Below are 11,643 nucleotides of genomic sequence, written 5' to 3'. Positions count from 1 at the left end.
CAAAATGGTTGGTGAAGCCATTGTGGGATAGAAAATTAGCTACTCTTTTTCTTAGGACACGTGCAAGTTGACATATGCAAGTTTGGGTGGGGGGCCAAGTCTCACGAGAGGTCACCCATCCTAGTTATGTTTATGACTTTGGATGCTTAAATGAAGGTATCTACAAATTGGTCTAGCCATCTTGACTCCAAAACCTTAAGTTTAATTCATAGATATCAACCTATTGATGGGGCAATTGTGGATGATGCAGTGGATGGTGAAAGTACAACCATACAGGCATTCAAGAGTATGCCAAAATGGTTGGTGAAGCCATTGTGGGATAGAAAATTAGATACTCTTTTTCTTAGGACACGTGCAAGTTGACATATGCAAGTTTGGGTGGGGGGCCAAGTCTCACGAGAGGTCACCCATCCTAGTTATGTTCATGACTTTGGATGCTTAAAAGAAGGTTTCTACAAATTGGTCTAGCCATCTTGACTCCAAAACCTTAAGGCGATGGAGGACCTCCGGTTTATCCATTTTGTGGAAATTTCCTAGTGCTACGCTTTGGCACCACTTTCTCAACACTCCCCCTTGGTGCCAACTTGTCCATTTTCTCTTAGCTCAGACATTGAACTTGCCTATTTTTTCTTGGCTCAAAGGCTCAACTTGGCTTCTCTAGTGGCTCAGAGGTTACAGCCATGGCTTTGCCATACCATGTTGGAAATTGGGTGGGGGGCCAAGTCGCGGGAGGTCACCCATCCTAGTTGTGTTTATGCCAATGCACACTCAATTGGAGGTTTCTCAAATTGGTCTAGCCATCCAGACTCCAAAACCTTAAGGTGATGGAGGAACTTCGATCTAAATCTCCTAGTGTTATGCTTTGGCACCACTTTTCTCAATAGTTCTCACAGTGCATCTTATTCTTTTGTGGATCAAGCTCTCATTACCAGTATAAATAATGAAAGGGAACCTATTTCTTCTGAGGAAGCATATGAAAATGATCTTTGTGGATCTAGGCCATGTAGCCTAAGTACAACATAATGACTCAAAAATGACACTTGATATTTAACAAATTTACCTTATAATAAAAAGGCCATTGGTATGAAGTGGGTTTATAAGCTTAAGCGTAAAGCTAGTGGTAACATAATGCAAGGCTTGTTAAAGGGTTATACTCTCAGGAGCAGGGCATTATATTATGATGAGACTACAATCCGGTGTATTATGGCATTGACATCGCATCATGGATGGGATGTAAATCAATTATATATCAAGGCTGCCTTCTTGAAAGGTGATTTGCATGAGGAGGTTTATGTATCTCAGCCTCACGGTTTTTTTCAGAAGGGACATGAGTCCAAAGTATGTAGGTTAAGAAAATCTTAATGTGGCCTTAAGTAGGCTCCCAGATCATGGCATGAGAAGATAAATGTATACTTGGTTGTAGATGGTTTCAACAGTCTTCACAACTGAGAGTACCATTTATGTAAAAAGGAGTAACAATTTATTTTTGGTCATTCTTTATACATTGATGACATCTGGTCATATGCCCTAATGGGGAGAAGGTTTCAACCTTCAAGATTGAATTTTTAAATGATAGACATACAATTATGTAGTGCGATGATGGTATTGTGATTTTGTAGTCAAAGTACATACAAAGACTACTTACACGGTTTGCAAAGTCTTGAACATTGTGAGCATGTTTGCTACACCAGTAGAGAAGAAAGGTGGTAGGCTTAGTCTCTAGGATGCAGGTGAACCATTTGATATATCACTTTATTTAGCAGCAGGCCTATTGGGTATGTCTCATCTATTTATGCAATACTAGGTGAGATATTCAATTTGGGGTCTCCTAGTTGAGCAAGTTTGTGAACAATCCCGGAAGTGAGCGTTGGCAAGCTGCCAAGGGAGTATTTTGACACTTATAGGGCACTCATGTCCTTGGGTCATTCTATGCTAAGGGAGGTGATATTCAGCTGCATGCTTTCAGTGATTCTGATCAGATTGGATATTATGACATGCGAGTGTCATGATAGAGCAGCAGTGGCTTTTCCTTTCATCTTGGTGATTCATGTATATTAGGGCTCAATGCAATAGAAGAAACTGCAAGAAGCAATTTCCAGTGGCCACTTCAAGCTGTGAAGCTATAGCTTTCTGTGACTGTGGAGTGTGTATGGCTCAGACGCCTTTTGGCAGATCTTGGTGTTGGATAATAGTCTCCCACCTCCATCTTCACACTGATAGCTAGAGTGCATTAGCCATTGCTAGGGACCTAGTGCTTTTATGCTCGCACAAAGCACATTGAGGTGTATTATCATTGTGTCAGGGAGAGGCTCATTGCAAGAAATATTAGTCTATCTTATGCCTCTACACATGATAATGTGGCAGATATGTTCATGAAGGCTCTCTCATGTGATAAGTTTGAAGCTTTTCATAACACTTTGGGCTTATTTCCATTTGGGGATTGATTAGCCACATGATCCCTATACATGTTCACATGATCACCCACAGGGGAGATTTGTAGCCATTTATATGGTAGTAATATGTGAATGCAAGCTAATAATGGGCCGAGGAAAATTTTCCCTCCTTAGGAAGTGTTTTCCCCCGAACGTGTGTAGACACTCTTATGCGTAAGTGTGTAAGTGACCTTATCATGTCATTTCACTTGTGATTCACTCATTCTCATCAATCTTTGAGTGTTGTGCTTCTCTCTATCTGTACTTGCTTGCTGCATCTGTGTGTGTTGCTACCTTTGTCTCCCCTCCAACACTTTTACATTAACTAAGAAACTAAGGTGGTTCTTTAGCATTTATGTAAACATGCTTGTTTAGAGTAAATTTTACATTGGTAATTTTTTGGAAAGTGAGTTTAAAAATAAAAATAAAAATGTTCATTAAAATTTAAATTTCGAGAAAAATGTTTTCCCCAAAGGTGAATGGTGACATATTTTTATAGTGTATATTTTCCCCCAAAGAGGCATGGCAATTATTTTTATCGGTTGAATTTTATCAAATTTGGCCAAAAATCTTTGTAGTCCTTATTTCAAGGAATGAATTCTCATGCATTTTCCAAAACTCTACCATATAATAGATCATAGGCTCTAGTTGCTTTGTTAAAATATGAAAAGGTCACAAAAGCTCATTATCACTATTGTATAAAATTGTGACATGTGAACAACCATGAAATGGTCCCCACACATTGTGGTATGATGTAAGTTCTTACTGATTATTAAGGTGGTGCTATGAGAGGGTTGGTGAAGAGTAGCACGATGAAGAATGGATTACTTATTAAGGTGATGTACAAGAGAAGACGACTTGAGTGAAAGTTGTGAGAGGGTTGGTGAAAAGTAGCATGGTCATTAATGGATTGCTTTTAGGACGCATGAGGTGTGAAAGGGAGAAATATCCATTGAAAAAGAGTAAAGGTAGAGGTCCACTTTCACTAGGTAAAGAAGAGTTGTATTATTTGATTTAACTTTTTATCGTGCTGCTATACTTGAAGTTCGAATACAAGATTACATTTGCTGAATCTATAAGATTTTCCTAGAAGTCACTTTCCTTCCATCTTCATCTGTAGAGAAATGAATGACACCTTTAAATGAGCCATCAAGGTGATTATAAAGTTATAACTAAGGGCCTTCCTTATGGCACAATTAATTATGCAAAAAACTAGGCTATGCTAAAAGTTGCATGCTTGTGTGTAAAACTCAAGCTAAAAACATAGAGGATCTTGAAATTGCATCTAATGGGTTTTGAATACTGCCTATAACAATTCTTAAATGTGTAGCAGGAAAAGCCATAAGGTTTAAGGTAATTTTCTAAAATTAACTCATGAAAAAACTATGCGTAGCTATGGAGTGTTGACCAATGACACTTACACAATTATGGGAGCAAAGAAATAATTACATGATAATCATTATTTTCATGCTAAATTATATATTTATCAATGATAGAAGAATTTTCATTACATGACAATCATTATTTTTGTACTAAATTATGTACTTATTAATGGAAGAATTTCTTTAAAAGGGGTGTGCCTTGTTGGTCCTAGAGGGATAGATGTGGTGAAGAAGAAGAAGAAGAAGAGAGAGAGAGAGAGAGAGAGAGAGAGAGAGAGAGAGAGAGAGAGAGAGAGAGCATCATAGGTTTAGCTAGTTCTTGAAGGGGTCCTTGAGCAAAAAATACAGACTATTGCTTAGACAAAGGAAGACTAAAAACCCATATTTTTAGTAAAAGAAGGCGATGAAATGTGGCTTAAGGTTTCTTACAATTTTTAAAATCAGTTCTTTCAAGGGAGCCTCTAGGCTAAAATTTAAACATTTATTCATGGTTAAAATGCTTGGCACTCTCTGCCACAAGATTAGAACACATGAATCTACAACTTTACAAGTTTTTTTATTTAAAGCCTTGGGCACACACACAGACACACTCTCTCTCTTCTCTTTTTCGTCTTCTTCTTCCCCCCCCCTTTCTCTCTCTCTCTCTCTCTCTCTCCTCCTCCTCCTTGTCTTCCATTGTTTTGTAAACCTTCTCTTCTTCATAAGATCTTTTCCTTTTATTGTTAAGTAATATCATGAAAATTGGAGCTCATGAGTCATTCTTTTGTAAACCTTCTCTTCTTCATAAGATCCTTTCCTTTTATTGTTAAGTAATATCATGAAAATTGGAGCTCATGAGTCTCTCTCTCTCTCTCTCTCTCTCTCTCTCTCTCTCTCTCTCTCCCCCCTGTGTATTCCAAGCCTTCTCTAATTCTTTTTCATGTGTCTTCATGAAAAATCAATCCATGTTCTTTAGATTTTCCCCTTATATTACCAAAGCTGGAGGGAGTGGACATTAGGATATATATAACCTTTTTTTTTTGATCTTTGTGCTCGTGTGTGCGTGTATGCTTTTTCATGCGGCTGCGTCTCCATTGGCTGGATATATATAATCTTATCAAAAAGCATTCTCTAAACTTAATTAAAAGCGAGCGAGATTATACAAAAAGTACGCTTAATTAACCTATATATATATATATATATATAGAGCTTCATGAAAAAAAGCAACGTAAAAATGATTTCGAATTTTCAAAAAGCTGATTGAAGAGCCGAATCTGCAACTTTATTTATTTATTTTTGGTTTGGGAGCACGCAATTTGAAGAAAATTCTCAGGTTCTCTCTCTCTCTCTCTCTCTCTCTCACACACACACACACACACACACACACACACACACACAGCCTAATTACGATTCTTAGCTATGACAGTAAGAGTCTTAATCTTATGATCTTCCAACTTTTGCTATGAAATTCAGATTCTTAAATCTAAATTTTAATTTCTGCCTACCAAATTAAGGTTTAATTACTTTACAAGATAATTGTGCAATCAGCTTTTTAACTTGAACATCGATGCAAAATTTTCAATCAAGATTAATGTTTCCTTTGAAATCAGATTCTGACAAGAATTTTTCAAACGATTAAAAAAAAAATAAATTCACAGAAGAGTAAATAATGTAGATTTTTATAGCCTCTTCAATTTAGACTCCAACAAAAATAATTCGATCTCATTTAAATTTCAACATGATACTCATGCATCTTTAAAGAAAAAGAAAAATCAAAATTTGAGTATAGTTTTTAAACATCTTTTATGTATGTACATATGAATATATGATGATAAACCTGCATCATACATTGCATCTCAACATCTCACCCATTTAATACAACAGTTCTCCAAGTCCATGATGCCAGAATTTGTGCGGTGAGTGATCGAGATTCGTTTGTAAGCAGAACAGACTGCCATGGCTGTCCCACAGCTTGCACAGGCTCTCCAACAAAGATACTGTCACCCTAGAAGGTACTTCTTTAATGACTGTTTTGATTAAATGATAATAATTATGTTATGATTTCTTGTTCTCAAATCAAATTATATTTTGCTCTAGCCTAGGTTTAATGTTAATTTTGCTTCTCTCTTTCCTCCTCTTGACCACAACAGGAGGGCTTTGATGGTAGCAGCAGCCACATTGATCCTTGGAGGCGGTTTTGCATATGCCCATTGCTCATTGAACAGGAGAAAACGGGTGGCAAATGCGACGGCCACCACCACCGACAATGGAACTATATCAGACAAACCAGCCCTGGACAAGGGCAGCAGCGGTGGACACAGTCACTCGAGTGGGAAAAGGAAGAACAAAAGTGGGATGAAGTCAATGAATGCGCTTGCTGGTATTCTGATTGCACAAATGGGAACCAAAGGGTTGAAAACACTGCTTTCTTTGGCGGCCATGGCTGTAAGTGTAAATTGTTAGCTGCTTTCATTACTTCTCTGCCAAGATAATGTTAAGTGAACACTATTGAGTATGGTGGACATAAACTTTCAGAATGTAGATGCAACATCTGTCACTCAGGATAGAGCTTCAGGGTTGAAGCTCATCCCTAGGATCTAGAGTGGCAAGACGATCTCCCAAGGCCTTTCATACCATATACAAGCAGAGTGCCTTGCCTACAAGGGCGTACACACCTATATAGATGCAACCCGTCCATGAATTAATGGAAGCTGTAGGTTGGGTATGATGTCAGACCTTAGAAGTTCTCTAAATAAAATACCTACTAAGAGTAGGGGCTATCTCCCCAAGTATGATGATTATACATCATGCCGCTCGGAGTTATCAAGCTTATGATGTATGATCAGCCAAAGGGTCTTTCTTTGGCTGCCATCTGCATCACAGAAATCGGCTTTGTGTGATGACTCCAGGTGAGATATCGAGATCTCATCGATCTCTGCAATGCATAGATTGTTGTGGCAAGGGAACTCTTGTATGTCTAGGCTATGAACCAAATAAAGTTGGAGGGGGCACTGCCATATATAAAAAGAAGGATTTAAAGCAAGATGACCATTAGGCTCCATATCGGATGCAAAGTTGGAGGAAGGGGATTATAAACACCTGTTCTTTTGGTCAAAATGAAGGAAGGAAGCATGTGTTTATTTGTGGACCAGAGATTCCTTTGGAATCTGGATGATTTCTAAAAGAGGGCATTCTGTATGGCTTTTTGGATGCTTGAATGCTGTTGGGATTGACCAATGCTCCAGCCATGATGCTGTGCTGGGTTGTTCAGCAGTATCTGTGTAGTAGCAGCATTGTGTTGTCACATGCTGTGACAAGGCACGACCTCTGGGAAACCATGAAGTACTAGCAGAGGAGCCCTAAACACCAAGGGAGAGAGGGTGAGGACTAGAGGTGCACACAAGTAGATTTGGTGCATGCACATAAGTCCTTGAGGCTATTGGCATGTAAGAGTGTCAGGCTTGGCTTTTATGGACAGAAAAGAAAATCAGCTTGGACCAGATGTGCAGCAAGAAAATCAGTTTGAGAATCCTTAGGCAGTCCAAAACAGCCCTCTGGCCAGGGGCTGGCCTGTGAAACAGCCTTAAATTGGGGTCGAAAGAAGGAAAATTCCTTGTTTTACAGGTTGTTTAGCTGCCGTCCCTCTTGCAACTTCATGCATAAAGTCCTCATTATTTACATTGAACCTTCAACAATGCATCTCACATGTGTTCTTGGATGACAAGAGGTCTTTTGCTGAGAATGACAAGCACTTCACAATTTTTGTCATGAATCTGATTTGAAAGACTAGTTTGTTTTTCTATCATATAAGTTAGAAACCTATGGCATCGTCTCTATTGATGGTTTGAATCTGATTTGAAAGACTAGTTTGTTTTTCTATCATATAAGTTAGAAACCTATGGCATCGTCTCTATTGATGGTGAAACAAAGGACCTTGCTAAGGTGGAGCCCATTTTGCTTTGGTCAGTTGCCCTAGATGTGCATGAGCTCTGGGTTGACAGTGTTCTTCTGTAGGTTTGTTGTCCGTGGGGCATAACCCTCTCATAGGAGGGCAGATGCCAGTGGAACAAGTTTTTTTTGAGAATCTGAAGGTTTTCTGGCATCAGCACCTGTGCTTCGTCTTCCAGATCTTTACCTCTGCTTGTCCTGCGTGATTTTTTGCTAGAATGATTGCCTTGGACTAGTTTACATTTTTGGGTGTCTGAAAGCAATCCTTATCCCATGGCATTATGTTGCAGGTGCTTAGAACAGCTCTTAGCATTCGGTTGGCGAGAGTCCAAGGATTTCTTTTCAGGGCGGCCTTTCTGAGGCGTGCCCCGTTATTTGCTCGTCTTATTGTGGAAAATTTGCTTCTGTGCCTTCTTCAATCGGCTCTGTTCTCAACAATTAAGTTTCTTACCGGGACATTAAGTCTGCAATTTCGGAAAATTTTGACCAATCGTGTTCATGCCGACTATTTCCAGGTATGCTGCTTAGTCTCCCTGCATCCAACTAGAAGCAGAACTAGATGCAGTTGACAAGATAATTGTATGCAACCCAATCTTGAGTGCAGAACATGACCTATTACAAGATGTCGCATGTGGATAAGCGGATAAGCAACCCAGAGCAGCGTGTTGCAAGCGACATACCGAGGTTCTCATCAGAGATAAGTGAGGTCATCCAAGAAAACATGACAGCTGTCTTTGATGGAATCATATATACTTGGCGCCTTTGTTCCTACACCAGCCCAAAATATGCCTTGTGGATACTAGTATGTTTTACATCTACTTTAGTAACATCTAAAGCATACTCTCATTGGTATATAAGACTGTACTTAAAAAACATTGGTCCTTTCCTCAGGCTTATGTTCTTGGTGCGGGTTTTGTCACGGGGAGTCTTTCACCTCCTTTTGGACTAATGCTGGCTAAAGAGCAACACCTAGAGGGAGACTACAAGCAAATCCATTCAAGACTTCGGATGCACTCAGAGAGCATAGCTTTCTATGGAGGAAAAGACAGAGAAGCTTCCATTGTTGAGCATCGGTTTGCAGCTGTTATCAAGCATTTGAGTAGCGTGCTGCATACACAGTGGTGGTTTGGCATTATTCAAGATTTCACGCTAAAATATTTTGGGGCCACAGTTGCGGTTGTACTGATTATTGAGCCTTTTTTTACTGGGAATTTGAAGCCTGATCACTCGACACTAGGGCGTGCAGAAATGCTCAGCAACATGCGCTACCATACAAGTGTTATCATAGCCTTGTTTTACTCTCTTGGAACCCTAGCTTTCAGTTCTCACAGGCTGCTCAGGATCAGGTTATTTTTTTCCTGCCAATTGAGAGGACCTATTGTGAATTGGTCTTCATATATGTCTTTTAAATACAAAGAAACAAAACAGATGCTTACAGGATGAGGAAATGCAGTGGCTATGCAGATCGCATTCGGGAACTAATGCTGGTTGCAAGAGAGCTGCGAGAAGCAGGTGGCCCAGCCAGTAGCAGCCATCGACCTTCACAGAAAGGAGATTCAGGTGGCTACTTTGTGGAAGCAAATCACATTGAGTTCAAGGATGTAAAGGTAATATGTACAGTTTTGAAAAACAAACTAGTCTTGCTGAAGGCAATCTTAAAAGTGTAAAAAAGTGTGTGTAGATGATTGTGCTGGAGTTTATTAAAAATTTTGCTTCTATTCTGCCATCCGTAAATATTAAATATGGTAAACAAAGGAGCAGTTTGCTCAATACATGATTTTCTACCTGCAGGTAGTGACGCCTACTGGGAATACTTTGGTTGAGAATCTGACGCTAAAAATAGAACCTGGATCAAACTTGCTTATCACCGGTAAGGTTGATCTTGAGACTGGGAATAAAATTTTACAGTCTTTCTTTTTACTTGGGCCATAATCCATTGCTAAATTCTAATTGATGGCCACATTTCCTACTTTTGTAGGTCCAAATGGGAGTGGAAAGAGCTCTCTGTTTCGTGTCCTTGGAGGACTTTGGCCGCTTGTTGCAGGGTGCATTGCAAAGCCAGGCGTGGGATCATACCTAAACAATGAGATTTTCTATGTTCCACAAAGGCCATATACTGCAGTTGGGACTTTAAGAGATCAACTCATCTACCCACTTACAGATGATGAGGGGACTGAACCACTCACAGAGGAGGGAATGCGGGAGCTTCTAAAAAATGTTTGTATTGCTGTACTGTTTGTTTTTTGGTATTTTGATACCTTTTTTTGGTTTACCAGAGAAGTCTAGATTCCACGCTGTTAAACCTCATAACTAAACTGCATGAATTGTTGCAGGTGGATCTAGAGTACCTTTTAGATCGTTATCCTAAGGAAACAGAGGTTAACTGGGGTGATGAGTTATCTCTTGGAGAGCAGCAAAGGCTAGGCATGGCCAGGCTATTCTACCATAAGCCTTCTTTTGCCATACTCGATGAATGCACTAGTGCTGTGACAACGGACATGGAGGAACGTTTTTGTGCCAAAGTCCGGGCTATGGGGACCTCTTGTATCACTATATCTCACAGGCCTGCACTAGTTGCATTTCATGACATTGTTCTTTCATTGGATGGAGAGGGCTCGTACACTCTATATTACAAAAGGTATACCATTTGTTTGTCTAAATTTGCTGATTGTGTGTTGCTTCTTGTTGAGTTTTACGAGCTAAAGTTCTTTGTTCTAGGGCTGGAGCACTTCCAGTCGAAGATTCCAAAAATGAAGAAAGTATGTCCGCCCGCCAAAGTGATGCAATGACTGTCAAGAAAATCTTCAATACAGCAAAGGAGGTAGGTTTTATTTATGGGGTGTGTGTGTGCATGGATAGAAATTGCATTGTTTCAAATCAAAAGCAAAGATATTAAACTTGTGAACTTTTTTTTTCCCCCAAGGATGAAGCATCACAAGCAGCAGACTCCTACATTCAAAAGCAAAGATATTAAACTTGTGAACTTTTTTTTTTCCCCCAAGGATGAAGCATCACGAGCAGCAGACTCCTACATTGAAGCCGTTGTTGCAAGATCACCTTCACAAGACATTCTGATGCCTGTGCCATGGGTTCCAAGGTTGAAAAGTGAACCTCAGAGTATGCCAGTGAGAGTAGCTGCTTTGTTGAAGATACTTGTATGAATTCCCACTATATGGATAATAAATTAATTTCTCATAATGGGAAGAATTACTTTGCCTTTGAAGCATGTTTGTCCTTTTCTTTTTTCAAGAATTGAAGAAACAATTTGATGGCTTGGGACTGATAAATGGCTGTGTGCTCCTAAGGTGCCAAGCTTATCTGGTAAACAGGGTAGGCAGCTATTAGCTGTTGCCACCCTTGTGGTTGCACGTACCTGGATCTCGGACCGAATTGCAAACCTCAATGGTGGGTTTTTACTTTGATTATGTGTTTGTGTGTGTGTGTGTGTGTGTGAGAGAGAGAGAGAGAGAGAGAGAGAGAGAGAGAGAGTTATATTACATCTTCAAAAGACCCAAAGGGTCTATGAGACCAAAATGATGTATACAGTGTCCATGAAATTTCAGCATGGATGAAAAAGACAAAGCAACTGTAAACTAAAACTGAAAACTGAAAGCTAAGATCTCAGACTCTGAGATTATACAAGATGAAAAATCTAGATCCTACTATGCCAGGTATAGGGTACAATAAGTGATGGGATATGGGAGAGCTGAATAAAAACAGTCAATCAACCTTGTATGCCAGGCAAGGGCCCATCTAGGATGTCCGTCATGGGTGATACAAGAAGGCTAGAGATGTTGATCGTCTGCTGTGAGGATGAGGCCGCTCAATTGCAGGCCAGGATCTCCTGAATCTGGGGCTGATGAGCTGGGGGGGTTTGATGGGATGAGGGCGTGATGGGACTC

At 39.8% G+C, this 11,643-nt stretch overlaps 1 protein-coding gene across 3 annotated transcripts in view; it reads left to right on the top strand.

Moving 5' to 3' along the window:
• The first annotated feature begins 4,172 nt into the window (after positions 1 to 4,172).
• LOC147610094 (ABC transporter D family member 1-like) overlaps positions 4,173 to 11,643 on the top strand; it is a 43,416-nt gene continuing 35,945 nt past the window's right edge. The window contains exons 1-13 of one of the 3 annotated variants that reach the window (XM_086787384.1): positions 4,173 to 5,126; positions 5,700 to 5,805; positions 5,944 to 6,238; positions 8,032 to 8,256; positions 8,346 to 8,543; positions 8,633 to 9,087; positions 9,195 to 9,348; positions 9,533 to 9,611; positions 9,720 to 9,958; positions 10,075 to 10,379; positions 10,460 to 10,562; positions 10,744 to 10,896; positions 11,047 to 11,146. In XM_086787384.1, coding sequence (XP_086643510.1) covers positions 5,750 to 5,805; positions 5,944 to 6,238; positions 8,032 to 8,256; positions 8,346 to 8,543; positions 8,633 to 9,087; positions 9,195 to 9,348; positions 9,533 to 9,611; positions 9,720 to 9,958; positions 10,075 to 10,379; positions 10,460 to 10,562; positions 10,744 to 10,896; positions 11,047 to 11,146 — 2,362 coding nt within the window. In that variant the 5' untranslated portion in view covers positions 4,173 to 5,126; positions 5,700 to 5,749. Of the gene's footprint in view, positions 5,127 to 5,677; positions 5,806 to 5,943; positions 6,239 to 8,031; positions 8,257 to 8,345; positions 8,544 to 8,632; positions 9,088 to 9,194; positions 9,349 to 9,532; positions 9,612 to 9,719; positions 9,959 to 10,074; positions 10,380 to 10,459; positions 10,563 to 10,743; positions 10,897 to 11,046; positions 11,147 to 11,643 lie in introns of all 3 variants that reach the window. The other 2 variants (XM_086787382.1, XM_086787383.1) reach the window with 2 other exon arrangements.

The sequence above is a fragment of the Cibotium barometz genome, chromosome 50 (genome assembly GCF_041138505.1).
Source record: "Cibotium barometz isolate CiBa-2024 chromosome 50, ASM4113850v1, whole genome shotgun sequence".
NCBI lineage: Eukaryota > Viridiplantae > Streptophyta > Polypodiopsida > Cyatheales > Cibotiaceae > Cibotium > Cibotium barometz.
Note: the sequence above shows the minus strand (reverse complement) of the source record. Positions and strands in the feature narration are given on the sequence as shown.